Source organism: Balaenoptera borealis, assembly GCF_965194805.1.
Source record: "Balaenoptera borealis genome assembly, chromosome: 15".
Taxonomy (NCBI): Eukaryota; Metazoa; Chordata; class Mammalia; order Artiodactyla; family Balaenopteridae; genus Balaenoptera; species Balaenoptera borealis.
Window position 1 is genome coordinate 27,076,444 of NC_138871.1, and position 27,929 is coordinate 27,104,372.

General features: G+C 46.6%; 2 protein-coding genes across 15 annotated transcripts in view; one reads left to right on the forward strand and one right to left on the reverse strand.

Annotated features, from left to right (window-relative positions):
* Positions 1 to 27,929, forward strand: part of SLC4A5 (solute carrier family 4 member 5) — a 145,857-nt gene that overhangs the window by 109,102 nt on the left and 8,826 nt on the right. For 6 of the 8 annotated variants that reach the window (XM_082356562.1, XM_082356560.1, XM_082356558.1 and 3 more), the window contains 11 exons: positions 766 to 940; positions 2,786 to 2,919; positions 3,607 to 3,878; positions 8,147 to 8,205; positions 10,462 to 10,662; positions 13,926 to 14,039; positions 15,447 to 15,608; positions 16,423 to 16,601; positions 17,873 to 17,945; positions 26,727 to 26,795; positions 27,276 to 27,449. In XM_082356562.1, coding sequence (XP_082212688.1) covers positions 766 to 940; positions 2,786 to 2,919; positions 3,607 to 3,878; positions 8,147 to 8,205; positions 10,462 to 10,662; positions 13,926 to 14,039; positions 15,447 to 15,608; positions 16,423 to 16,601; positions 17,873 to 17,945; positions 26,727 to 26,795; positions 27,276 to 27,449 — 1,612 coding nt within the window. Of the gene's footprint in view, positions 1 to 765; positions 941 to 2,785; positions 2,920 to 3,606; positions 3,879 to 8,146; positions 8,206 to 10,461; positions 10,663 to 13,925; positions 14,040 to 15,446; positions 15,609 to 16,422; positions 16,602 to 17,872; positions 17,946 to 20,548; positions 26,700 to 26,726; positions 26,796 to 27,275; positions 27,450 to 27,929 lie in introns of those variants that run through there. The other 2 variants (XR_014234722.1, XM_082356564.1) reach the window with 2 other exon arrangements.
* The window catches only part of MTHFD2 (methylenetetrahydrofolate dehydrogenase (NADP+ dependent) 2, methenyltetrahydrofolate cyclohydrolase), a 67,319-nt gene that overhangs the window by 8,344 nt on the left and 31,046 nt on the right, over positions 1 to 27,929 (reverse strand). Inside the window, exons 9-10 of one of the 7 annotated variants that reach the window (XM_082356583.1) lie at positions 18,285 to 18,443; positions 16,703 to 16,755 (exon numbers count right to left, since the gene is read on the reverse strand). The exons of 4 other annotated variants lie outside the window; for them this stretch is intronic. In XM_082356583.1, the coding sequence (XP_082212709.1) occupies positions 16,718 to 16,755; positions 18,285 to 18,443 (197 nt within the window). In that variant the 3' untranslated portion in view covers positions 16,703 to 16,717. Of the gene's footprint in view, positions 1 to 16,702; positions 16,756 to 18,284; positions 18,444 to 27,500; positions 27,614 to 27,929 lie in introns of those variants that run through there. 2 more of the 7 variants (XM_082356580.1, XM_082356587.1) reach the window with 2 other exon arrangements.

The window sequence follows — 27,929 nt, forward strand, 5'->3', positions numbered from 1 at the left end:
CTACTCCCCACTCCCATCCTCACCCAGGGGACATCTGGCAATGTTCAGAGACATTTTTGTTTGTCCCAGCTGGAGGGGAGATGCCACTGGTGTCTAGCAGATAGAGACCAGGAATGCTGCTCAACATCCTCCAATGCACAGGACTGCCCTCCCCCCAACAGAGAATTCTCCAGTCCAAAATGTCAACAGTACCAAGGCTGAGAAAACCTGCTCTATGCTGAGCACTGTGTTAGGAGCTATGGAGACTAGCATCCCCAGTAAACACTCTCCCTAAACCTAAAATTCCCCGCTCGTTTGTTCCACAAAGCAAAGAAACCAGTTATAAGGTTCAGAATCTGCCCTTGATGAACCTGTTATAAACCAGGATCTCTCCATCTCCTAAAGTTGGACACACCTATGTTTACCAAGCACAGGCACCCTGCGGATGATCAGGGGCTTGAGGAGGATAGCCATCTATGGACCCCAGGATTTCCATTCCCTGTGGAATGTTAGGTCTACCCCAAGACATATTCCCATAAGGCCTTCCCTCTCCCACCCAGACTGTCCGTGACCACCCTTCCCAGTGGAGATGGTGCCAACCACAAACTCAGTCTAAAGACAGAATTCTTCCCTGGTCTTAAATGTTCTGGTGGAAAGATCCCTTTCCGCATCCACCCCTAGTCAAGTTCCCCTCCTCACTGCAGACTCTGCAGGCTCCTGTAAATAGCCCTGCCCCTGCACTGGTGTTTGTGGTGAGAAAGCAGTATCTGGGCCTGTCTTGAGCAGGTTCTTCGGTGGCCTGTGTCTGGATGTCAAGAGGAAGCTGCCCTGGTTCCCAAGTGACTTCTACGATGGCTTCCATATTCAGTCCATCTCTGCCATCCTATTCATCTACCTCGGCTGCATTACCAACGCAATCACCTTTGGTGGGCTTCTGGGGGATGCCACTGACAATTATCAGGTGTGTGTGAGCTGGGGACATGCATGCAAACCTCAGAAAAATCTGCTGCCACCAGGTAGTGGTAAGGAGCTTATTCCCATAATCCCAAAACCAAGGTTTGGGTTTGACCTACCATCCAGGTTCAGACCATCACTTTTTGTAATCCTTTACCCTTGAGAAAAATAATAATAAGCTGGCATAATTAAAAGGTCTAAAGCTAAATCATATTACTAAAGACCAAATTTAAAGATTATGTAAATAGAGCAAATGTTTAAGGGGAAATCATCTGCTTTGTTAGTTGATACTTTTCCTACTGATGCTTTAATGAGTTTAATGAGCACAATTAATTGAGTTGCTAATTGTGACCTTCTTCCCATACTTTTTAAAAAAACTAACCTTAAATTCTTAGCTTGAAGTTAAGACATTTTTAGAAATGTCTACCATGACAACAACACAGGTATACCTGGGGAAAACAGTTCAGCAGAGACACTAGCCTGAGACCCAGACAAGGGTCTTCTCCACTGGGGGCCTTTGGGATAGTATCACTGGAAAGCTCAGAGCACCAAGGTGAAGACCCATTTTCCCAGATAAATTAAGATGAGTGCCTATCTCCAGCCCACACCACTCTCCTGAGCAGCAGGTTCAATATCCAGCTACCTCCTGGGCATGTCCATATAGCTGCCCTTTGGGATCCCCCAACTCACAGGGCCAACATTGCATCCATTATCTTCCCTCCAGACCTGCTGCTCCCCCCAGCCAATGAGCGACACCATGGTTGACCCAGATATTCACACATCATCCTTGACTCATAAATCCCAGCTTCCCCCAGTAGCCCTCATGACATGATCCTACTTGCCTCTCAAGCCTCATCTCCCAGTATTCCCTTTCTCAGATTCCTGTCCTCCTCACTCATCTGCATTCTGTTTTCCATCAATCCTGATCATCTTTCAGTTCTTCAAAGACATGCTCCCTTTCAGCTCCAGCCTTTGTGAATACTGTTCCCCTTCCCGGCACACTCTTTCTCATCCACTTACCCTATTCTCCTGGTCAATTCTCTGCTCATTTTTTGGTTCTCAGCTTCCCTGTATCTACCTCTTGGGAGGCTTTCCTGACCAACCCTTCACTCTTACTGTGTGCTCCTACCTTATCCCAGCTTATCATATTCCATGGCAGTGGTTCTTAACAAGAGACGATTTTGACCCCTAAGAGACATTGGGTAACATCTAGAGACAGTTTGGGTTTTTATAACTGGGAGGTGAGGTGCTACTGAGATGCTAATAAACATCCTACAATGCGCAGGACAGCCCCCTACAACAAAGAATTATCTAGCCTGAAATGTCAGTAGTGCTGAGGTTAAGAAACTCTGCTGTATGGAAATCGCCTAGTTTCTTGTGTGTATATCCCCCTAGAATGAAGATGCATTATCTTGTTTGTACATGGGTCCTTAATGTCTAGCACAATGCCTGATACATAGTAGGCCCTTAATAGATTTTTGAGTGAATGAATGAATGAATGGTCTGACCTTTAAAATCACCTACTAGATCTTTGAATGAATAAATGATTGGGTGGATGAATGGACTGTCCTCTGGGAGTAGAATGGGCACAGGAACAAGCATGACCATTGGCAGCCCTGTTTTCTAGGCCCTAGGGTGCCAAAAGGAAGTCACATGGGACCTAGAATTAGAGAGTGATGCTTGGCAATTGTGAGAGGTTGTGGAGTCAGAGATGGGGAGCAGAATTTGAGGAGGAGAGGACCTAGGATAGAGGACGAGCACTGTGGCCCTTGCTGAGATAACTGGGTTCTAACCTGTCGGAGAGGCCCCTTTCTCACACCTCTACTGAGCCTCACACTCCTCATGCCCCCAGGGAGTGATGGAGAGTTTCCTGGGCACTGCCATGGCTGGCTCCTTGTTCTGCCTCTTCTCGGGACAGCCTCTCATCATCCTCAGCAGCACAGGGCCCATCCTCATCTTCGAGAAGCTCCTCTTCGACTTCAGCAAGTAGGTGCCCTTGGTGGCCCCCAGTGCCTGCTTTCACACTTGGGACAGTATGCCAAGGTTGGGGTAGGGGAAGAGCCCCAAGGGGGAGGTGGGGTGAGAAGGTACCAAAGCTGTCTTTACCTGTAGGAGGCACTGCCAGGTGGTCCCTCCTGACTCCCTCCGATATCTGCCTTTAAGCCACCTTAGTGCATATTAGCACAGCCCATGGGGAGAAATCCAGGCAAGACAAGAGGAGAGAATTCACCCTGCTTTGCTCATGAGCAATTATGACTTGAAAGTCAATGCAGTGTATAAAAAGTTTCAAGCTGGAGGTCAGAAGGCTATACCCTGACTCACGCAGCTCTGGGCTCAGTTGCCTCACCTACAACATGAGCCCATTTCTAAGGTCTGCTCCAGCTGTGTCATTCTGAAATTCCCTGTTTTTCCTTCACTCTGGTGTTTTTTACCAAATGTGTAAGAACCGAAGTGTGTGAGCACCTTTCTGCCACCCCATGGGAGCCTTTCCCGGAATTCTCAAAGACCAGACAACCCCACCCGGGAACTGTCCCCATCCCCAGTCCTCTTGTACTTCCTAGGAGGGCATCTGTGCCACAGGAGGGGCAGATGAGGCGCCCAGGGTGGGTCTGGGGAGCCGAGCACAGCCAAGAGCCTTGGGCTGGAGGCCCTTCGATTCCCTCTGCTTTCCAGAGGCAATGGCCTGGACTACATGGAGTTCCGCCTCTGGATTGGCCTACACTCAGCTGTCCAGTGCCTTATCCTGGTGGCCACAGATGCCAGCTTTATCATCAAGTATATCACCCGCTTCACTGAGGAGGGCTTCTCCACCCTCATCAGTTTCATCTTCATCTATGATGCCATTAAGAAGATGATTGGTGCCTTCAAGTACTACCCCATCAACATGAACTTTAAGCCTGACTCTATCACCATCTACAAATGCGAGTGCGTCGCCCCCGACACAGGTGACCGGTAACCCCAGAGGTGCCCTAGACCCCCTCCCACTACCCACTCCCCTCTAACACCCACTCCCCCTCTGCCTCCCCCCCCTCTACCCCGTTGTCTACTCAAATGCAGGAGCATGAGCCTGCTTGGGAGGGGCTGTTCAGCCAAGGACTTTCTGTCCCAAAGGAGCAAATACAGGGTCTTAAACCAGTTTTTGGAAGGAAATCAAGGGGACAGGAGGTCTAATGAGGATCACAATACCAGAGCCCAGGGTCGTAGTCAGGAGGGAGCAGTGATAGTGATACCCCAGGAAGGGAAGAAGGCATGTTTGGCCTCAGTGTGGAGTAATGTGGAGGCCACACCAGTCAGAAATGCTACTCAGGGGTTCCTGCTCTAGGCCAGAGGTAGGCCTGATGGAGCCTAAAGTCCCTCCCAGCTCCATGAGCACATGACACCATGAGTTCTCCCTGACACATCACTGCCAGTGTGTTCACACCAGAGGGATGAACATCCCTACAGATGGGGACGTGTCCAGGGTGGAGGACTAGTCAGGGTGGAGGAGGACCTGGCAACTATGTCATTAAAGAATGGTTAGAGAACCTGGGGTTATCCAGGCTTTTAGAGAGGTATTAGAGAAAGACTGTCATGTCACAGAGGGGCCAGATTCACCCTGTGTAACTATAAGATGCAGAATGAGGGCTGAAGAACAAAAGCTCCAGGAGCCAAACGCTGGCTGAATTCAAGGTATATCTTAACAGTGGTGGAAGCCACCACCCTGAGAGGTATTGGCCCCCTCGGGTGGTAGCAAGCTCCTTGGACACTACCTGGATATCCATCTGCCAAAGGTATCGTAAAAAGGATCCCTGTGCTGGGTGGGAGGCTGAATCAACCAACTGGTCAACTCATTCCTGTGAAGTCCCTTTCTGACCAAAAAAGTGCCATCTGTAAAGTTAGGACTTTCCATAGCTGAACCACTGGCCTCTTTCGCAGTCAGAATCATGCCCCTAAGAGCTTTCAGTGGGACGTGCTCAGAGTGCCCAGGATGCTATAGAGCAGAGGCTAGAGAGCCATCCACATACCTCTTAGCACCACCAGGCTGGACTCACAGAGAAAACTGAGGTCCAGAGACACCCAAGGTCACACCAAATGTCAGTTTCCCTAGGGGATATCAATGCTGGCCCTTCCAGTCTCATGGAACGCTTGTGAGGTTTTCATATCTATACTCAGATTCAGTTGGCATTTCACATAAGTAGTTACCATGTTGTTCAGCACCTTAATGCATACAACTGATAAAAAATATTGATAAGTCAACCAAAAATATTTGTTGCACAATTATTATGCACTCTACTTTAGACTAGGCCTTGTAAAGATAAAGTTGTTCTGACATCAGGGAATATAGTTTTGGTTGTACCCTCTCACCCTCTGTCACTGCTCTGAATTTGTAAAGATGTCGAGACAATTTTTTTCTCTTCTTTTTTTTTTCTATAATTAATTTTGAGTTATTTCATTAAAACCCAGCAGTAGGTGAAGCTGTCTGTTGTCCTGAGCCAGGGCATGTTGCTTGCCCAGGGGAGTGAGGAGATCCTACCTGCAGGCTCTTGTCATCACACTGTAGAGCAAATCCCATCTCTGTGGACTAAGCCCCATCAAGGCACTTTTGTTTTCTGCTCACACCCTCTGGACTACAGATCCATTGCACTGAACACAAATGTTCGCACAAACATGGCTTTTGGAAGTACACATCCTTAATTTCTTTCAGAAATGGTCCAAATTCTAGGGTCATATGTGGAACTTTGGCCATTCTGGCAATCATCTGTCCACAGGAGGAACCAAACATAGGGGTTCCCTAGGAACAGGGCACATAAGGTAGGATTTGAGAACTATAATAGAATCCACCTACCACCAAATAGTGTCCCCTCTGGCCTTACCCAGGTGCCTAATGTCACCTCATTCTTTTGGGTCATGCTATTGCCATGATTCTCAAAGTTGGTCCCTGGAAGCAGCATCAGCACTATCTGGGAACTTGTTAGAAATGCAAATTCTCAGGCCCCACCCCAGACCTGCTGAATCAGAAACTCTGGGATAGAGCCAGCTGTATATTAACAAGCCTTCTGGGTGATTCTCATGTATGCTTAAGTTTGAGAACTACTGCTCTATTAAACTGAGTCATTATTAGCAACTAGCCATAGTGAGATTAGGTTTTCAGTTTCTTCATGGAGAGTAAAGGAACTGGAAACAGGACAAGTTAGTTTTGATTAGGACAACATGAAAGGGAAAATTCTAGATGTTTAGGAGACTGGGGAGGGGAGAGCTAACTAGGAGGGTTTCTTTCCCAGTCCATGGGCCACTCGTTTACTAACTGTTCCATAATCCTAGTGTTACTGCAAAACCCAGTGTGACTGTGGTACACTATCACTCTTTGTCACTCTTTATCATAAGAGCTTGTTTCGGGGCACGCTTTTTAATCTGATCTTGTTTCCATTGTAACTGGTTTGTATTCTATTTGTGGATGCTGCACACACTGACTTGGCTGCTTTCAATCCCAAGTGAGTACCACTTTGTAAACACTAGAATTGAAAAATATTTGATACTTGGACCCTTTCTAGGATTTTCCATGTTACAGTTCTTCCTTCTTCATCTCAAAGTGGCTTTCAGATAAACCTCACAAAGTTCTCGATATAAAAGAATGGCAAAGCCTCAGCAGAAGACTTCAAAAGAATGTCTGATCTGACAACCTTGGACAATGGAAGTGCATCTACACTCACCAGGCTCGAGTGTTAGCTGGGAGTCCTGTAGCATTTGCGAGGGGACCCCTGAGTCAGCCTTCCTGCTCCATTGTTAACTGTGCATCATGTTCTTTTGGTCAGTAGTGTGAGGAAAGGCAGCAGATGTCCCTGATTTCTCTTCAGTGAAGCGTCCTTCAGAACAATTGTAACAAAACTCTGGGTTTGTAGAACTTCTCAGAATATTCTGCCCTAGGTCAAGACTGAATTCCTTAGCCACTCCCAGCCCCAACTGCCCCAGAAGTAGGCAACATAGAAGGGCCCTGTGATCCCATCCACCCCATGACAGTTTGTTGGAGGTTGGAGGAAGCTTCATGAATAACCTCTTATTCCCTCTGGGTTCCTAGCAGGAGCTAAATGGGGTTTGCGATGCGTTTAGATTATTGCCAGCAAACTGGCTGAGCCTCCTCCCTCCCTCCTTAAATCAGCTGCAGAGGAATTGCTTAGTCAGTCTTCACTTGGAGGATGAAGGCAAGGAGAACTTGGCCCTTCTCCTCTACACATGCAGTGCAGGAACAAGAGAGAGGGTGACCTCCAAAGCTGCCTTTTTAATAAATGGCTGCATCCCTCAAGGAGGGGATTACAGGTCCTCTCAACTCGTCTCATGGCCCCTAAAAGGACCCCTCCTCTGCTCCACTTAGGGACACTGAGGCTGGGGCAGGGGACTGTGGACAAGGGATGCAGAGTGAACAGCTGAGAGCAGCACCTCTGGGGTCCTGATTCTCCTTCAGGTCCTGGGCCCAGGTTTCCTTTTCCTCAGCTAGCATTTAACGGGCAGATTAGGGAAGATACCCAACAAGTTCTTACAGGCCCAGCTGACCTGAAAAAAAAACCAACAAAAAACACATATGGACAGGGCAGGAGAGAAAGGAAGTGTATGTGGAGGGGAGCAGGGCAGGGAAGGAAGCTCGTCGTATAGAGCTGGGAGGTGTGTAGGCTCTGGGCCAGCCTGCCTGGGATGGATAACGGCTCCTCCAAGTGTGAGTTGCGTGACCTTGGGCAATGGGCAGGTTACTTAACCTCTCTGGGCCTCAGTTACCTCATCTTTAAAATGTGGAGATTTCTTGGGGATTTAGGAACTTAGCAAGATGATGTATGTAAGGGTTTGGCACAGAGCGTGGCAAAGAGTAAGTTCTTTGAATATGTCAAGTCTAAGAGCACAGACATTGGTCAAGTGGGTGGTAGGGATTCACAAGGCACATTATTTACCCACTTGTGTTAGCATTTTGTCTTGGCAGCAGTTTTTAAAGCCAGCCCTTCCATGTCAGACAGGAGCTGTCCTAACCTGGCCCAGCTAGACTGTCGGAGCTGTGGCCCAGGCTCCCTCCCACAACCCCTGCCCTCCCAAGTGAGGAGAGTGAAGGGTACAGCTGCCCTCACAATGAAAGCCGGTCCTTGTCTCTAAGGAACTGGAAGGAAATGGGCAAGAGTGGGGCCTGGGGTGGGGTGCAGGATCCCCACCCAGCAGTTGCTGACCCTTCCCCACGCCCTGTGCTCATCCACAGCGAATACAACCACGTTCAATGCTTCAGCCACGTCGCCACCAAACACCAACACTTCTCTGGTAAGTCCTTTGTTCATGTCAGACATTCAAGGGCTTATGTTTGTGGGGAGAATGAGAAGACTTGGGAAACTTAGACCAGACTTGCAGAGATTAACCCTGGTGCACACCCACAGCAGGGTCACCCGCAGAGCTGTGAAAATGAGTATTTTTATTTTAAGTATATACTGTCAAAATCCCATTTTGTCTCATTTTATTAAATCCTTGTGCATAAACCTCCCCCCCTCCCTCACACACACACACACACACACACACACACACACACACACACACACACACACACACACGACGGGGAGGGGGGCGGGGTTGAGGTGAGGAATGGTAAGTAGGGCTGCGCAAGGCTGTAAACTTTCCCGCCCATCTTTCTACCTTCTTCCTTGCCTTTCTACCGAGGACTCCCAGTTCCTAACCAACAATGCCACCCTCCAGCCCCAGAAAGCTTATTAATGCTCCCCCCTCTCTGAATCTGATCTGTCCTTTGCACTCATGTGTCTCCGAGGGCCCCAGGTCTGGTCTGCCTTTCCCGATAATGATGAGCAGTGGCCGTCAGGAGAAGACACCTAGCCTAAGTGGCACTAATGGTGGGAAGTAGAAAACCAGGTGAAGGGTAGCACCTGGTCGGTGCTGGGAGGAGACTTTTGGACTTTTAGTGTCCCTAAGCTTGCCCCTTAAGTTACCCCTGCACAAGCAGCTGACTGCTCAATGGCAATTTAACCTAAGATTTTCTCAAGTATCTGATTTTGAGGGAGGAAAAATGGAATCAGTCAGTGCCTATGTATGAATACTTACTATGTGTAAGGTGCTGTGTGCGGGTGATATGATGGTTCGAAAAACATCTAAGAAACAAACGTGGTCCTTGCCCTCCAACCTGCTTGTAATATGCATGTGGAGATTAACCTGAAAAAGTAACGGGCAGCACAAGTAGAGCGTGCCATGCATTAAACATAGGTCAAATGCATCCTTCCAGCAGTGGAGGCAGAACGTACTCTGCAAACTAGAGAAGAAAGCCTCATAGAGAAAGTAGAACGTGATCTGGTCTTGAAGGTTGGGAAAGTTGGTTCCAAAGAGAACAGCACATTCCAAGCCTAGGGACCAGCATAGACAGAAGGGCACAAGAGGAAAAGCACAAAATCTGTCCTGAGGACAGTGGGTGGACCAGTCCTGCTGAGACAGAGTGAGGGTGGGGCATCACACAGGGAAATCAGGAGAAATAAGCCAAGACAGAGATGTTGGGCCAGACCAGTGCGGCAGTAGAGGCACGGCTACATTGCGGGGAACATTTCCACTGTGTTGGTCTGTTGATCCCCATTCTATTGGTCTATTGATCTAAGCAGGCCCAGGGCCAGCTCAGATTCAAAGGGGAATCACCTTTTGATGGGAGGACCGTTGATGTCACATCGCAAAGGAGTGTGGACACAGGGAGCCATGATCCATTGGGGACCGTTATTATATCAAACTACCACACTTCTCTTAATACAAACATACATTATGGCTAGTTGCAAACATCTGTTTACTTCATTATGTAGGTTCCTGAATATTTGCACATTTATTTTTCAAAATATAAATTAAATTTTATTATACATTACTCTCCTTCTATTACACTTAGAAACATATATATTAATATACATGTGTGAATATAGATATATGAATATATGTACATATACATACTTAGGAACATAAATAAGAATATATATAGGAATGTGTATTTTATATATATATATATATATATATATATATATATATATATAGTTGTTTTGTGTGCCCTGGATTTTAGGCATCTGGGACACCAAAGGTCAAGTGACTGAAGTGATTAACCCAAAAGAGGTCTGACAAGGGTGGGGTGTGAGCCCCTTTCCTTCTTCTATGCACACAAAAAGTGTGTGCATAGAAGAAGGAAAGGGGAGGATAAATGTGAGACACTCCAGGAAGGAGTTGTGGACAGGACCCATGGTTGATTGACTGAGATGGGAGCCAGTCCTGCACTTTTCCTCCTCGCTCACAAAGCAGTACAACCTAGAACACAATGAAGAAGCACATGTCAGCTCCTAACCTTCCCAGGGAACCTCCTGCTTGTCATTCCTTGAAACAGCCTGTCCCCAGGACCATCACTCTGTTGCTGGGCACTATCATGGGGCAGGAGGGCTGGGGCCCCTTGGAGGGTGGGAGGGGTGCGTGGGCTGCCTGGACACTGCAGTGGGGAGGAAACAGCTGACCTCCCAGGAAGGCCCTGACTGTTTCTCTCCTGTCTTGGTCTCCAAGTACAACCCCCTTAACCTCACAGCGTTGGACTGGTCCCTGCTGAGCAAAAAGGAGTGTTTGAACTATGGTGGGCGCCTACTTGGGAATTCCTGCCAGTTCATCCCAGACTTGGCACTCATGTCCTTCATCCTTTTCTTCGGGACATACTCCATGACCCTGACCCTGAAGAAGTTCAAATTCAGCCGCTATTTCCCTACCAAGGTAACTTCACCCTACAGTCAGACCGTTCACATGGAAGCCACCACTGAGTCCCTGAGAGGGTTCTGGTCCATCTGATGGAATGGACACCACATCAGCACTTGCTCACTGAGGTTTTTTCAAGTTAAGAGCACAGACTTTGGATCAGAGAGAACTGGGTTCCCTTGTTGTCAAGCCCCATGACAACACTTGATATTGTCAGACTTTTACCTTTAGCCTAGTAGTATATTGTGGGTTTTTTCCTTTTATTTCCCCAATGACTAATGAAGTTGAAAATCTTATCATGTGTTTACTGGACATATGACCATCGACTTTCTTTTTTTTTTTTAATACTGAGTTGTAATTTTAAAAGAAGTGACTTATAAAGAAGTCACTGTTATTTTTTTTTTTAAGATCTTTATTGGAGTATAATTGCTTTACAATGGTGTGTTAGTTTCTGCTTTATAACAAAGTGAATCAGCTATACATATACATATATCCCCATATCTCTTCCCTCTTGCGTCTCCCTCCCTCCCACCCTCCCTATCCCACCCCTCTAGGTGGTCACAAAGCACCGGGCTGATCTCCCTGTGCTATGCGGCTGCTTCCCATTAGCTATCGATTCTACATTTGGTAGTGTATATATGTCCATGCCACTCTCTCACTTTGTCCCAGCTTACCCTTCCCACTCCTCGTGTCCTCAAGTCCATTCTCTAGTAGGTCTGCATCTTTATTCCTGTCCTGCCCCTAGATTCTTCATGACCATTTCTTTTTTATATATATATTCCATATATATGTGTTAGCATACGGTATTTGTTTTTCTCTTTCTGACTTACTTCACTCTGTATAACAGACTCTAGATGACCATTGACTTTCTTCTTGTAAGAGCCTGTTTAAATCTCTTGCACATTTTCAACTGGGTTGTCTGTCTTTTTCTTTCCAATTTGCAACTCTTTATATATTCTGGATAGAAACATTTTTGTGATCATATGTGTTGCAAATATCTTCTGCTCTATGACTGGCCTTTTTACTTTCTTAATGGTATCTTTTGATTAATAGAAATTCTTAGCTTCACTGTAATCAAATATATCCAATTTTTCCTCAAGGAAAATATTGGATAGAAGATATTCTCCTATGGTATCTTCTAAAAGCTTCATTGTTTTTCCTTTCATGTTAAATCTATAATATACCAGAATTGCTTTTGACATATAGTGTGAGAGAGTGTTGTTTGTTTTTTATTTAGATAGCCAATTGTTCCAGCACTTTTAAATTTTATTTTATTTTTACAAACTAAAGAGGAAATTTTATTTACTTAGGTAACATTGGTTTATAACATTATATAAGTTTCATGTGTACATTATGTTTATACTTCTTTTTTTTTTACATCTTTATTGGAGTATAATTGCTTTACAATGTTGTGTTAGTTTCTGCTGTACAACAAAGTGAATCAGCTATATGCATACATATATCCCCTCCCTCTTGAGCCTCCCACCCACCCTCCCTATCCTACCGTCTAGGTCGTCACACAGCACTGAGCTGATCTCTCTGCCAGCACATTTTTTTTAAAAAAGACCATCCTTTTCCCACTACTCTGCAGTGCTTCCCTTGCCATATATCAAATGTACACATGTGATGGGATCTGTTTCAAGGTTCTTTATTCTGTTTCACTGATTTATTTGTATGCCAATATCACAGTCTTCATTTCTAAAACTGATAATAAGTCTGTATATCTCACAGACCAAACTTTCCCTCTTTGTCCTTCTTTTTCAATAATGCCTTGGCCCTTTGTATTTCCACATAAATTTTAGAATCTTAAATTTCACCAAAATAAAAACTTATTGGAATTTTGATAGAATTATATTGACTCTAAATGTCAATTTGGGGAGAATTTACACCTCTCAAATTCTGAGTCTTCTAATCCTTGAATATGGTATACCTTGCCATTTATTAAGGTCTTTTATTTATTTATTTAATTTATTTATCTTTGGCTGCGTTGCGTCTCCGTTGCTGCACACGGCTTTCTCTAGTTGTGGCGAGCGGGGGCTACTCTTTGTTGCAGTGCGAGGGCTTCTCATTGCGGTGGCTTCTCTTGTTGTGGAACATGGGCTTTAGGTGCGCGGACTTCAGTATTTGTGGTTCACGGGCTCAGCAGTCGTGGCTCGTGGGCTCTAGAGCTCAGGCTCAGTAGTAATTGTGGCGCACGGGCTTAGTTGCTCCACGGCCATGTGGGATCTTCCTGAACCAGGGCTCGAACCCGTGTCCCCTGCGCTGGTAGGCGAGTTCTTAACCACTGTGCCACCAGGGAAGTCCCTATTAAGGTCTTTTTTTTTTTTCTCCATAATATTTTGTAGGTTTTGATCTTGAGGTCTTGCACATTTTTTATTAGAGTTATTCCTAGATACTTGATTTTTTTTTTGTTTTTACCTATTGTAAATGCTAACTGCTATTTTAACTTCATTTTCTAACTGTTTTGGGGCTAGAATAAAAGCATTTATTAATCAAAACAGCACTTGCATATGTGAGCAACAGTTGTGAAATGAAGAGGGGCACTGGGAAGATTTTTATAATGCTCTTCTAACAGAAACCCCATGAGCACTCTTCTAAAGCCATCTTAAATAAATTTTCTACTACTATTACTACCAATAATAATAATGATGATGATGAAAAATATCTTTGATATGAATAATTGAATTTTTGCCAATATTTTGTAAAGACTAAATAAAAGATTTTTGGGAAGATTTACAAAATACAAACTGAGCAAAAAATAGTGTACTTGCAACACGAATGCATCCTCAAGAGAAATTCCCTCCCTTCCTTCCAACTTCCAACCAGATCATATCCCTAAGTTGCCTTTTATATAAAAATTCCAGAGCAGTGACTGCATCTGAGAATATCTATTGCCTGAAGGATGAAATAAAATTCATGTTAGTGTCATATTCTTTTATCACCACCTTTTTTTCCCCTCAAATTAATACTTACAAAGTGCCATGTTGCCACCTGGAATTTAGTGTTGCAGAGAAGAATGAGATCACACCATTTCACAGCCATCAGTTTGGTAAAAACACAAAGGTCTTGGAAAACCAAGTATTGGAAATGAAAAGTGATGGGTGGGAGTGTCACCAGGTTCATCCAACTTAGAGAGTGACTGGCACTCTCTGAGATAGCTGAGGATGGGTCTTCTGACTCTGGAGCTCAAGCTCTCAGCAGCTCTCCTCTTCGCTACTGGAGGACGGGGTCTGCCTGGAGCAGGCAAGAGCTTCTCTGACTTGCTCGTCTCTTTTCTGCAGGTTCGGGCCCTAGTAGCTGACTTTTCCATCATTTTCTCCATCCTGCTGTTCTGTGGAATTGATGCCTGTTTTGGCCTGGCAACCCCCAAGCTGCTCGTGCCCAGCGTCATCAAGGTTTGCCCAGGGCCCCTGCTCTGTGCATTCTCTCCGCCTGCCCACCAGCTGCAGATCCTTTCCCCTCTATGCTGATCAAATTTTTATGTGCTCAGCCAAGTGGCCACGTGTGTTCTCTGTATGCTCCACCCTTCCCACACGGCCTGCTAGGGGCGGTCCTTTGAGATGGTGGTTTGGGGATATATCCACGATGAACTCCTGCTGTGTAGCCACAGGATGGGGAAGGTGCTGGAATCTACTCTCCAGCCCAGCTGAAGCCCCTTGATTTCCACTTACAGGTTTACAATTCCCTCACTCATGGCAGTCTACAAGTTGGGCCATCTGTTGAAAATGGTCCTTTAAAACAGTGATCCTCGGGAGTTCCCTGGTGGCCTAGTAGTTAGGATTCTGGGCGTTCACTGCCATGGTTCATTCCCTGGTCGGGGAACTGAGATCCCGCGAGCCACGTGGCGATGCCAAAAAAAAAAAAAAAAACAAAACAGTGATCCTCAAAGTGTGGTCCCCAGACTAGCATCTCGCCCTCATCTGGGAACTTGTTAGGAATGCAAATTATCAGCCCCACTCGAAACCCATGGAATCAGAAAGTCTGGGGGTGGGGTTCAGGGCTTTGAATTTAACAAGCCCTCCAGGAGATTCTGGGGCCTGCTTAAGTTTGGGCACCACTGCTTCAGAATTTCCCATTAGTCTAGAGTTGGTGCCATTTGCTTGTAGCTCCGCTTGAGCCCTGCTCCCTCACAAGGAGCTCCACCCGTCTAAACTGGACTGGGAGGTACAGGTTCTAGAATTGACCCTCCCTGCCTTTGAGGGCTTGACCTTTGCAATATTATTTCAGCTTAAACATCTCATAAAACTCATGTTGGCCTTGAAATTTAAAGTACTTCTTTCTCTGAAGTAAACAAAAGATAAACCTCAGCCCAGCTCCTGCACAGATAATCCTTTATTCTTAATATGCAAGTCTAAATTAATGTTCGGTGTTTTACAGACAATTCTATAACCTCCCCAGACAGATGACTCAGAGAAGAGACAGAAAGCATCAGGCACTGGGCCCATCATTTTCTTTTTTCTTGCTGTTGGGCCTCATTTCCATTTCTTGTTAACATATTTTGCAATTAGTGACCACAAGCTCTCTACCAATGCCCCCTGACTCTGCACCTCCCCGTTTCCCAAACAAGCCCATGGCGGCTGCAACAAATCATCTCCTTTGCTCTGTAGACACCACGCCCTTCCCAAGTCTGTGCCTCCGGGGTCTCTTTAAAGTTGCAGGTGCCTAATGTCTTTAAGGGATAAGATTGCACTTGAAAAGTACCCCAGGTGTGGGAATAGCGGGAAGTCTGGGAGAGCGGACCAGACAACAAGTGCACCGGGACAAGGGAGAGAGAAAAGGGCCTTCTCCTTTGCTCTGCTCAGCCCACGCGGCCTGATCGAGGCTGGTTCGTGGCCCCCTTTGGGAAGAACCCGTGGTGGGTGTACCTGGTAAGCATCCTGCCCGCCCTGCTGGTGACCATCCTGATCTTCATGGACCAGCAGATCACGGCCGTCATAGTCAACCGGAAGGAGAACAAGCTGAGGGTAAGGCTGGTGCTAGGAGGAGGGGCACAATCTCTTTCTTTCCACAGAGCCAGAAGGAATGAAGGAGGGAGGAGGTGCTTCTTTCAAAATGTTGGGCCATGTGTGAAGCAAAATATGAAGGCAGAAGACTGGAGTTCCGGGGGTGGGGAGAATATGACCTCCAGATGTGGGTAAGGCCAGAAGGGCCAGCGGGGAGGCTCCAAGGGCCAGGACCAAGCCCAGGATGGGCCGCTGGGCACGGCTCCTTGCTTCTCCCAAAGTGACCCTCCCGCTCTGTCTCCTGACAGTGAACTTGGGAGTCTGAACAGATCCTAACAAGGGGATTTTGACCCAGAACCATAAGGCAGAGGAGCGTCCTTAGCCTTCCTGGCCCCGCCAACCGTCCTCCCTGCCTCTGAGTCTGAGGAGACAGACTACTCTCTCCCCCATCCCAATCTGGATCACTCTAGGCTTGGTCTAGGCCTGCCCCACCTGGGACCCCTCATTAGGGAATTATAGAGATATTGGGCTGCTGGGTAGGAGACCTTCTTCCCAAGGACCCAAACCCAGGGCCTCTCCAAGCCTGAACACCCCTCTCCTCCCTTACCTGCATCAGTTCCCTGGTTCACCAAACCCTGGGGTTGGTGAGGCCTGGTCACCTTAGGGTGGCAGTCCTCTCAGAGTACTGCATAGAAGCCCCCGGGGAGCCCTCAAAGCGTGTTCCGCAAAATGGCTGCCTTGGGAGAGTTCTGTCTCCCCCACCCCACCGCAACAGGTGGTTGGGAACAGGCTCGCTAGACAGCGTCCCCCCCCCCCCCCACCGCTGCCCCTGCAGAAGGCCGCCGGCTACCATCTGGACCTGCTCTGGGTGGGCATCCTCATGGCTCTCTGCTCCTTCATGGGGCTCCCCTGGTACGTGGCTGCCACGGTCATCTCCATTGCCCACATCGACAGCCTCAGGATGGAGACGGAGACCAGCGCCCCTGGGGAGCAGCCGCAGTTCCTGGGGGTCAGGTAGGTGGGGGTCAGGGCCCGAGGACCACCTGGGCAGGAGTGGGCAGATTGGGGGCAGTGGGGAGGAAGCAGGTTTTTCTTACCATCAAGGCGTTTGGGTGAATAGGGCCCCTTCTCTAACAACCCAGGAACCACAGGGATAGGAGTGATAGCCCTGAAGGGAGGGAAGAGGGAGACGAAAAGTCAGTTTTAAGCGGTGCTTTTTTCTTAATAGATTCCAGTCAGTACACCCCAGGCCCTACACATGCTCTCACCTCTCATCTGTATAGCTGCTCAGGGGTTCCCACAGAGCCCCTTCTGACCTGACTCTTTGTCTCCTCTTCAAGACTCCCTAGCCATGCCGTCCCCCAAATCCCCCAAAGCAGGGTTCGGGTCCTGCTCAATCTCCATTCCTCCAGAAAGCCTTTCCAGGACCACTCCCACCCCCTGGGCTGTGGCCCATGGCCTGTCCTTCACTCGCCCCTCCTCTCATATGAATGTTTCAGGCAGGGAAGCGCATCTTCCACCCCTTAGGACCTCTGGGGTGAGCCCACATCAGACCCTGGCATTCTCATACACGGCTGTCCTAAGAGCTTCTCCTCACTACCTCGGAATTCCTGGGCTGCCCAGGCGGCCCTGAGCAAGGTTCCTATGGTCAGGGCAGGGTCCCCTCCCCAACCCCTGAGCCCCAGATGGCTGGGCCTGAGCAATCTGCCCCAGAGCCCCAGGCTTCCCCTGGACTTGTGCCTGGGTCTGAGCACTCCAGAAAACATACCTGCCCTCCAGCCCCTGACACCTGCTCTGCCAGCAGCCAGACCCCCTTCCCCTAAATCCTCATCAGTCATGCCCCACAAGCATGGGATCTTATTATAATCAAAGGGCAGAGATAATAAGCACTTCATATCCCACTTCATCCTCACAACAGCCCCTGAGGTGCGTGCCATTAGTTATGTTCTACTAATGCTGAAGACATTTAGGGCCTTGCCTGATGCCACACAGCTAGTAAGTGTCAGAGCCAGGATTCAACCCAAGTTGGTCTGGCTCAAGCACCCCCTGTTAGCCACTGCACTGGATAACCTCCTGAACACCCCTACAAATGCCCTCACCTCAGTCGGATTCCCTCTCTTCCCATGTGCCGGGCAGCTGGTCCTCAGGTCACTGGTTTACTCTCTGGAATGGGGCAGCAAGGCAGAGGCCAGAGCCTCAGACACAACCTTCAAGTGCCCACAGAGGGCTGGAATGGTCATGGAGCATCTCCCAATCCACCCTGACCATGTGTTCTTTTCTGCCAGGGAACAGAGAGTGACCGGCACCATTGTCTTCATCCTGACAGGGATCTCTGTCTTCCTGGCTCCCATCCTGCAGGTGAGGCTCTGCACCCTCTGCTAGGGCCCTGTCCACCTGAGAAGGCACTGATCCGATGCCTCAGAGGGGGGAACAGCCTCCCTACAAGGCCCCTAAAAAGGCAAGATCCTATTAGGCCAGACATGTTTCATCATTATTACTGTTTTCTGTAATGTTGCATCCTTTATTATCAGCACCAGGCCATCCTCACTGCTCTTTCCCACCCCTCCCAGGGTCCACCCTCATCTTTCTGAAGGACCCTTCCCACAGACATATCTGCCAATTTCCATCCTTGCTTAAATCAGTAGCTTCTCAAGCTGGTTGTGTTTCCACGTTGTAGTTTATGGCCTCCTTGCTCACCTATTTCCTGAAGTTTAAAACTTGCAAGGGGGGGAGGGAGGCTTCTGTCGTTATTCTTGGGGCCTGTTTTCTGCTCCTCTGTCTTGCATGTCTTGGGCGCATAAGTGACTTTTCCCCACACTGTTAGAAGCTCCTCTTGCTCATGTCCTTCCAGATCAGCTGGAAGAGATGATAGCAATGGGGTGTACATTTGGAGCATGGGTCCCCCAGAAAGGCTTTCCATTCCAGCCACTCACCTGTTGTATTAGTCTGCTCTGGGTGCCATAACAAAAGGCCACAGCAGGGTGGCTTAAACAAGAGACATTTATGTTCTAGATGTAGATCATGGTCTTTCCTCATATGTGCACGTCTGTGTCCTATGTAATGTGTCCTGTGTCTCTTCTTATAAGAACCAGTCGTATTGAATTAGGCTTCACCCATATGACTTACTTTTACCTTAATTACCTCTTTAAAGGACCTATCTCCAAATTCAGTCACATTCTGAGGTACTAGAGGTTAAGTAACATATGAATTTGCCGGGGCGGGGGTGTGGGGGGTAGTTAAGGTGCAGTGGTTCTTTGGCAGCCTCTCCGCAAAAGTAGATATTCCCTGGCCGTTTAAAACACTCTTTTAAATAAACAAAATGCCTGCCCCCCACCCCCGTATGTAATCTGTTTCCTGCAAAATGGAAACATCCATTAAAAAAATACTCAACCTCAAACCTGTTTGGTTGTGCCCAGCACCAGTTCTCAAGCCAGAAATATTTTCCATTGTAAACAAATCAATTAACATCATCGTTCTTTAGTCTTTGTTTTTTTACAAGCTTACCGCGAATGAGCTTGTAAAAAGATATTCAAAGGGAAAAATAGCTGCAAAAGATTGGGTGGCTACAACTTAGCTTAATTCAAGAAAGGAAAGCCTTCCGAAGGCATTAAGGGAAAGGTCCACTGACAGATCATGTCGCGGAGTCTTAACCACTGCGCCACCAGGGAAGTCCCCTGCTGCAGTTTTCGGCACAAATGTTGTAACTTCCAAGCTGTAGACTGTATTTCTGTATTAATTTATGCATCTTATAAAAACAAATGGCAGGGGCTTCCCTGGTGGTGCAGTGGTTAAGAATCCACCTGCCAATGCAGGGGACACGGGTTCGAGCCCTGGTCTGGGAAGTATCCCACATGCCGCGGAGCAACTAAGCCCGTGTGCCACAACTACTGAAGCCTGCGTGTGTAGAGCCCGTGCTCCACAGTAAGAGAAGCCACAGCAATGAGAAGCCCAAGCACTGCAATGAGGAGTAGCCCCCACTCACCGCAACTAGAGAAAGCCCGCCTGCAGCAACGAAGACCCAATGCAGCCAAAAATAAATAAATTTTTTTTTTAATAAATAAATTATTATTATTATTTTTTTTGCAGTCCAGTGGTTAGTTAGGACTTGGCACTTTCACTGCAGTGGCCTGGGTTTGATCCCTGCTCAGGGAACTAAGATCCTGTAAGTCTCCCAGCACAGCCAAAAAAACCTAAATGGGCTCTATAAATAGGATAAGATGCCAGATATGGGGAAATATTCATTATTGCTTTGACTGTCATGAAAAAGTTTTTATGGGGTTTATTATAGCTCCAAATGCTCTGATATTGTCTTTGCATTCAATCACAAAAGGATATGAAAAATTTGCCTGCTCATGTTCTTTTACAGTGAGAGGAAAAATATATATAATCATTTTATTTAACCACTAATCTATTTGATAAGTTTTATAGCATGGAAGACATCTAGATTTTTATTGATCATAAGATTTAAGATTTCTGATTTGATTGTATCAAGGTATATATCAAGGCTTTCAAAACTGTTAGGTGATTAAAGCATTATGACTAGCTGACACCAGTACTAAATATTAGATTGATTTTAGGTAAAGGAGAGATATTTGGTATAGCCAGTTAAAGAAAAATACAACTTAATCCAGATCTGAATTCTTAGATTTAATCCCAGAATTTATTTCCAATTAAGAAAATTTTCCATAAAACTTGTTTAACTTTTTGCAACTGTAAGGTTGCCTAGTTCTGTCAAATTAGGCATAGCCAAGTACTAGACTCATAGAGAACTTACACTAGAGAGCTGTCTACCCAAGACCATACTTTAGTTGAAATTTTTAATTCTTATTTATGTAGCCAACAGAAGAGAGTTCCCCCTGATGCTACAAATTCAGGGGGTGCAAGTTGGATCCTAGTTACTAGTGGTTTATTTTTATTAATTTTTCTGTATCACTTATTAACTTCACCTATTTTTGTACCAGTTCCTCCAGTAGAGTTCTGTTCCAGGGCTTCTCAAATTTTAATGTGTATTCAGAACTAGAATAAAAAATTTCACAGTTTGTATGGAAACACAAAAGATGCCGAATAGCCAAAGCAATCTTGAGAAAGAAAAACGGAGCTGGAGGAATCAGGCTCCCGGACTTCAGACCATACTACAAAGCTGCAGTAATCAAGACAGTATGGTACTGGCACAAAAACAGAAATATAGATCAATGGAACAGGATAGAAAGCCCAGACATAAACCCACGCACATATGGTCACCTTATCTTTGATAAAGAAGGCAAGAATATACAATGGAGAAAAGACAGCCTCTTCAATAAGTGGTGCTGGGAAAACTGGACAGCTACATGTCAAAGAATGAAATGAGAACACTCCCTAACGCCATAAACAAAAATAAACTCAAAATGGATTAAAGACCTAAATGTAAGGCCAGACACTATCAAACTCTTAGAGGAAAACATAGGCAGAACACTCTATGACATAAATCACAGCAAGATCCTTTTTGACCCACCTCCTAGAGAAATGGAAATAAAAACAAAAATAAACAAATGGGACCTAATGAAACGTAAAAGCTTTTGCACAGCAAAGGAAACCATAAACAAGACGAAAAGACAACCCTCAGAATGGAAGAAAATACTTGCAAATGAAGCAACTGACAAAGGATTAATCTCCAAAATTTACAAGCAGCTCATGCAGCTCAATAACAAAAAAACAAACAACCCAATCCAAAAATGGGCAGAAGACCTAAATAGACATTTCTCCAAAGAAGATATACAGATTGCCAACAAACACCTGAAAGAATGCTCAACAGCATTAATCATTAGAGAAATGCAAATCAAAACTGCAACGAGATATCATCTCACACCAGTCAGAACGGCCATCATCAAAAAATCTACAAACAATAAATGCTGGAGAGGGAGTGGAGAAAAGGGAACCCTCTTGCACTGTTGGTGGGAATGTAAATTGATACAGCCACTATGGAGAACAGTATGGAGGTTCCTTAAAAACTAAAAATAGAACTACCATACGACCCAGCAATCCCACTACTGGGCATATACCCTGAGAAAACCGTAATTCAAAAAGTCATGTACCACAGTGTTCATTGCAGCTCTATTTACAATAGCCAGGACATGGAAGCAATCTAAGTATCCATCCACAGATGAATGGATAAAGAAGATGTGGCACATATATACAATGGAATATTACTCAGCCATAAAAAGAAACAAAATTGAGTTATTTGTAGTGAGGTGGATGGACCTAGAGTCTGTCATACAGAGTGAAGGTGGATGGACCTAGAGTCTGTCATACAGAGTGAAGTAAGTGAGAAAGAGAAAAACAAATACCATATGCTAACACATATATATGGAATCTAAAAAGAAAAAAAAAGAAAAAAATGGTCATGAAGAACCCAGGGGCAAGACGGGAATAAAGACGTAGACCTACTAGAGAATGGACTTGAGGACACGGGGAGGGGGAAGGGTAAGCTGGGACAAAGTGAGAGAGTGTAAAATAGATAGCTAGTGGGAAGCAGTCACATAGCACCGGGAGATCAGCTCGGTGCTTTGTGACCAGCTAGAAGGGTGGGATAGGGAGGGTGGGAGGGAGACGAAAGAGGGAGGAGACATGGGGATATATGTATATGTATAACTGATTCACTTTGTTATAAAGCAGAAACTAACACACCATTGTAAAGCAATTATACTCCAGTAAAAATGTTAAAAAAATTTTTAATGTGTATTAAAAATCACCTGGGAATCTTGTTAAATGAAGATACTGACTCAGTAGGTCTGGGGGGGGCGCCAAATTTTGCATTTAAAAAAAAAAACATTAATTTATTTATTTGGCTGTGCCAGGTCTTAGTTGCGGCACTCGGGATCTTTAGTTGAAGCACGCAGGATCTAGTTCCCTGACCAGGGATCAAACCTGAGCCCCCTGCATTGGGAGCATGGAGTCTTAACCATTGGACCACCAGGGAAGTCCCCCAAATTCTGCATTTTTAACAAACTCACCAATAGTACCAAATCATGCTGGTCCAAAGGTCACAATTTGAGCAGCAAGGAACAAAATCACCCCTCTCTCCGTATCACCTCTCTCCTTATCAATGGATGTTTAGACTGATATTAGATACAGTGATGTTTATTAGAGGATCAGTGATAATGTTGCAGGAAGGGGGACCCCTTCCAGGGCCCAAGAGTGGGCTCTTGTCTAACACGCGGAAATGAATTGTCTGAGGAGGTACACATGCTGACAAAGCAAGAGACTTTATTGGGAAGGGGCGCCCGGGCAGAGAGCAGCAGGGTAAGGGAACCCAGGAGAACTGCTCTGCCACATAAAGTCTCAGGTTTTATGGTGATTGGGTTAGTTTCCGGGTTGTCTCTGGTCAATCATTCTGACTCAGGGAACTTCTTGGTGGCGCGCGCGTCGCTCAGCCAAGATGATTCCAGTGAGGATTCTGGGAGATTGGTAGGACATATGGATTGGCGTCTCCTCTCTCCTTTGAACTTTCCCGAATTCTTCCTGTTGGTGGTAGCTTATTAGTTCCTCGTTCCTTACCAGGACCTCCTGTCGTAAGATGACTCATGTGAGCGGCTACTATCTTGCCTGGCCAGGGCGGGAGGCTTCGGTCAGTGTTTCCCCTAACAATAATCTTCAGTCCTTCCATCACCAATTTGCAAATATTTGGTTATCTTGCCAAATAAGGGCACTGAGGGATGAAGTGACCATGTATCTGAGGGGCAGCATAAATGGCTTACACACTCCGTTCTGCAGATTCTCAGTTCATCCCAAGCCCCAAAGGTTTTTTGTTTGTTTTGTTTCCGTTTTTGCTTGCAACTCACCACAGCTCATTAAGACTGTGGATTACTGTGTTCTGCCTCAGAGGAACTCCTGACCGTGTGGAAGTGCCCCCTCTGGTCCCCATGTTGTTCTCATGATCTCAGCCTCAAATTATATGGGAAGGCTGTGATGTCCTTATGTTTATAGGGCTGTGATCCTTGTTCATTGCTTTAGCAGGTGGTATAAAGCTGACACCAGAGGCACCTTTTTGCCACTTGACTGTGTCACTAATATTTGAAAAGGGCCTTTCCCTGGAGATCCAAGAAAGATTTGCACCGATTAATCTAGAATTCTAGATCACAGCACTATCACTTGTGATGTCATGGGCCATTGGGATTTTCTGAGAAAGCTGCTTCAGCCTGCAAATGACAAGACTGGAGACAATTTCCTAGGCTTGATAATGAGGTGACTTGATAATCAGTCACTGGTAACTATAAACTAAGACAACTCAGTTTGATGTGGTTTTCACACTCATTAGGGTGAAAGGGAAGTTTGTTTTTTTAAATTTATTTTTGGCTGTGTTGGGTCTTCGTTTCTGTGCGAGGGCTTTCTCTAGTTGCGGTGAGCGGGGGCCACTCTTCATCACGGTGCGTGGGCCTCTCACTATCGCGGCCTCTCTTGTTGCGGAGCACAGGCTCCAGACGCGCAGGCTCAGTAGTTGTGGCTCACGGGCCCAGTTGCTCCGTGGCATGTGGGATCTTCCCAGACCAGGGCTCAAACCCGTGTCCCCTGCATTGGCAGGCAGATTCTCAACCACTGCACCACCAGGGAAGCCCCGAAAGGGAAGTTTTAAGCCATCTTAAATTTGTGTTGTTACAGATTATAGCTTGGTCTTTTTTAAAAAATTAATTAATTTATTTATTTTTGGCTGCGTTGGGTCTTCATTGCTGCGTGTGGGCTTTCTCTAGTTGTGGCAAGCAGGGGCTACCCTTTGTTGCAGTGAGCAGGCTTCAGTAGTTGTGGCTCATGAGCTCTAGAGCGCAGGCTCAGTAGTTGTGGCGCAGGGGCTCAGTTGCTCTGCGGCATGTGGGATCTTCCCGGACCAGGGCTCGAACCCGCGTCCCCTGCATTGGCAGGCGGATTCTTAACCACTGCCCCACCAGGGAAGCCCCTATAGCTTAGTCTTTTATTTAAGATTTTATTTCTCTGTTAATTACTCCCACACTTTGAGGCTGATTAGTACAGATTTTTTTTTTGTTTATTTTCCCATTATAGGTTATTACAAGATATCGAATATTGTTCCCTGTGTTATACTGTAAATCCTTGTTGTTTATTGTATATATAGTAGTGTGTATCTGTTAATCCCATATTCCTTAACTTATTCCTCCCCCTCCCTCTCTCCTTTGGTAACCATAAGTTTATTTTCTTTGTGAGTCTGTTTCTGTTTTGTTTTGCTTTTTTAAAAGTAGATTTATTTATTTACTTATTTATTTGGTTGCACTGGGTCTTAGTCGCAGCAGGCATGATCTTTATTTTAATTTTTTTAATATGAATTTTAAAAAATAAATTTATTTATTTATTTATGGCTGCATTGGCTCTTCATTGCTGTGCGCGGGCTTTCTCTAGTTGTGGCGAGCAAGGGCTACTCTTTGTTGCAGTGCACGGGCTTCTCATTGTGGTGGCTTCTCTTGTTGTGGAGCATGGGCTCTAGGCTTGTGGGCTTCAGTAGTCGTGGCTCGCAAGCTCTAGACCACAGTCTCAGTAGTTGTGGCATATGGGCTTAGTTGCTCCGTGGCATGTGGGATCTTCCAGGCCCAGGGCTCAAACATGTCCCCTGCATTGACAGACGGATTCTTAACCGCTGCGCCACCAGGGAAGTCCCAGGTGTGCTCTTTAGTTGCGGCTCACAGGCTCCTTAGTTGCGGCTCACCAGCTCCTTAGTTGTGGCTTGTGAACTCGTAGTTGCAGCATGCATGCAGGATCTAGTTCCCTGACCAGGGATCAAACCCTGGGCCCCCTGCATTGGGAGCGTGGAGTCTTAACCACTGCACCACCAGGGAAGTCCCTGTTTCTATTTTGTGTAAAGATTCATTTGTATGACTTTTTAGATTCCACATATGTGATATCATAAAATATTTGTCTTTCTCTGTCTGACTTAGTATGATATTCTCTAGGTCCATCCATGTTGCTGCAAATGGCAATATTTCATTTTTTATGGCTGTGTAATAGAATAATATTCCATTTTGTATATACATATATATCTTATTAAAACAATAGTCTGTTGATGGGTTGAAATTTTTACCTTATTTCATAATTAGGCAAAAACTTCATAAGCCATGTACAAATGGAATGATGCAATGGGCCCAGATTTCCTTTCTTTAAATTCAAGTGTTGTAGTTTAAGGTTTATAGCATACGGGTCCAAATCACGCTTTGTGTTTAAAAAATGAACACAGCCTAATTTATTTTAAACGAGAGGTTATCGATTTGTTTGGCTTTGCCAACATTGTTAAACGGCTTCTGAAAGTTGGATGCAGTACTTTGTGTTCTCGCAAGCGCTCAGCACAGCAGCCCTGGGAGTGAGCAGAGCAGCCTTGCTCGCAGCGGTGAGCCACGGGCGCAGGTAGAGGGAAGGCTGAAGGAAACAAAGACTCAGCTCGGAGGGACATACCTCAGAAGTCTTCTAAAGAGTCACAATGATGACTGTACAACAGTATGAGTGACATGACCCAACTTTTGAAAAAGCCAACAAGCTACCTGTGAGCATGATGGGAAGGCGAGATACCCACCAAACCATCAGCAGTTGGTTGTCAGCCAGTAGGGGTTACTTCATACACTTGTGTTGATTCTTTTTTACCTGATCGTATATGATGCACGAGCTTTGTTCATCAGCTGGTACTCCCCACTCATTAGTAGATCAGCTCATGAAAGGTCCCCAGCCCCCTGCAAGCTGAGCAATGCAGTTTGGGGCGGGGGGGAGCCTTAGGTGGCACTGGAGGTGGGAAGGGGCTGGCAGGAATGAGCAGTCTGTGGAGATCTGCTGTGTTCCAGAAGGTGTATCTTCAGCCAGACCACATGGCTTCTGCAGGGCCTAAAGGGGGTGGGGGTGGGGGGGACCAGGCTGGGAGAGCAACTGTCCACTGGGCTAGAGAAGAGGGCAGGAGAGCCCCAGAGACCATCTCCTTCCCCAGTGACACTCTGGCTCCAGATCTGCTAGCAGACACTTCATTCCTCCAAACATCCAACTCTTTCACCACTTGGAGAAAGCAGAGGCTGACCAGGCTGCTTCTGTGGCTCAGCAGACACGGTCATCCTGAACAGGGTGGCCAATAGCCTGCCTTGGGCGGAGGCCAGTCCAGAGCTCTGCTCCCCTCTCTCATTTCAGTACATCCCGTTGCCAGTGCTGTATGGAGTCTTCCTCTACATGGGTGTGGCCTCCCTGAATGGCATCCAGGTAAGGCTCTCCCCTTAGGTCCTCTAATCCTCATTTTACAGATGAGGAAACTGAGGCTCAGAATTCAACACCCAGATCGAGCTGACTCCTATGAGCATTTCACTACACCTCTCTCTTCTCTAAGGCAATTTGCACAGAAGAAAACATTTTGTTTTGTTTTGTTCTTTATTTACCATGATACACCAGACGTCTTGGATAGCTTGTGTTGCTGTTAAGTTGCATTTTCCTTGAGTGTGGGCAGTGTTTACTGGGGCCAGCGCCAGGGCTGTAGCCCTCACCAAGGGCTCAGCACTCCCCCAGCATAAGATCTCATTGTACATCCTCCTAGACCTCCAGTCCCCTTCCTTTGCATCCTTAAGGCCTGACCAGGGGCTCCCCTCTATGAGACCCCACTGCAGCACCCATTTCACCAGACCCAAGCCCCCAGCAGGGCCACCAGGGTCCCCATGGCCTGGCTGAGCCTTCCTCTGTCCTCACCAGTTCTGGGATCGCTGCAAACTCTTCCTGATGCCGGCCAAGCACCAGCCGGACCATGCCTTCCTGCGGCACGTGCCCCTGCGCCGGATCCACCTCTTCACCCTGGTGCAGATACTGTGCTTGGCTGTGCTCTGGATCCTCAAGTCTACGATGGCCGCCATCATCTTCCCAGTCATGGTAAGATGAGCGCAGGCTTCCCCGTCGTGTTCAGCAGATTCAGCCGGGGAAGGTGTCCAGGGGAGACCCACCCTAGCCTTCTCCTCCACAGTGGCCTGATTCTCTCGGGGTCACAAAGGCAGGCACTGATGAAGATTCGGGTTGTGACTCCAGGCCAAGTAGAGCTGGGGTGCGGGGTGTGTGTGGTGGAATGGAGAGGAGAGAGGGGGAGGGAAGCTGTATGTGGTGGGTGGTTGCTGTAGTGACAGCCCACACACCCGCCTCCACCCAGCTCAGGTCAGGGCGGCTCAGTGAGAATGCAAAACCAACCAACTTCCCCAGCTCTGGGGTGCGATGGAGAAGCTGGGCAAATTCAACAAGGAGACTGAGTTCCCCACTGCCAAAATTCAAACCAAGTGCAGAAGTAGATCTACACTAAATATAATTCTTCACCCTTCAATATAACTGAATTTGAAAAGATAAATGGGGGGATGGGATGGG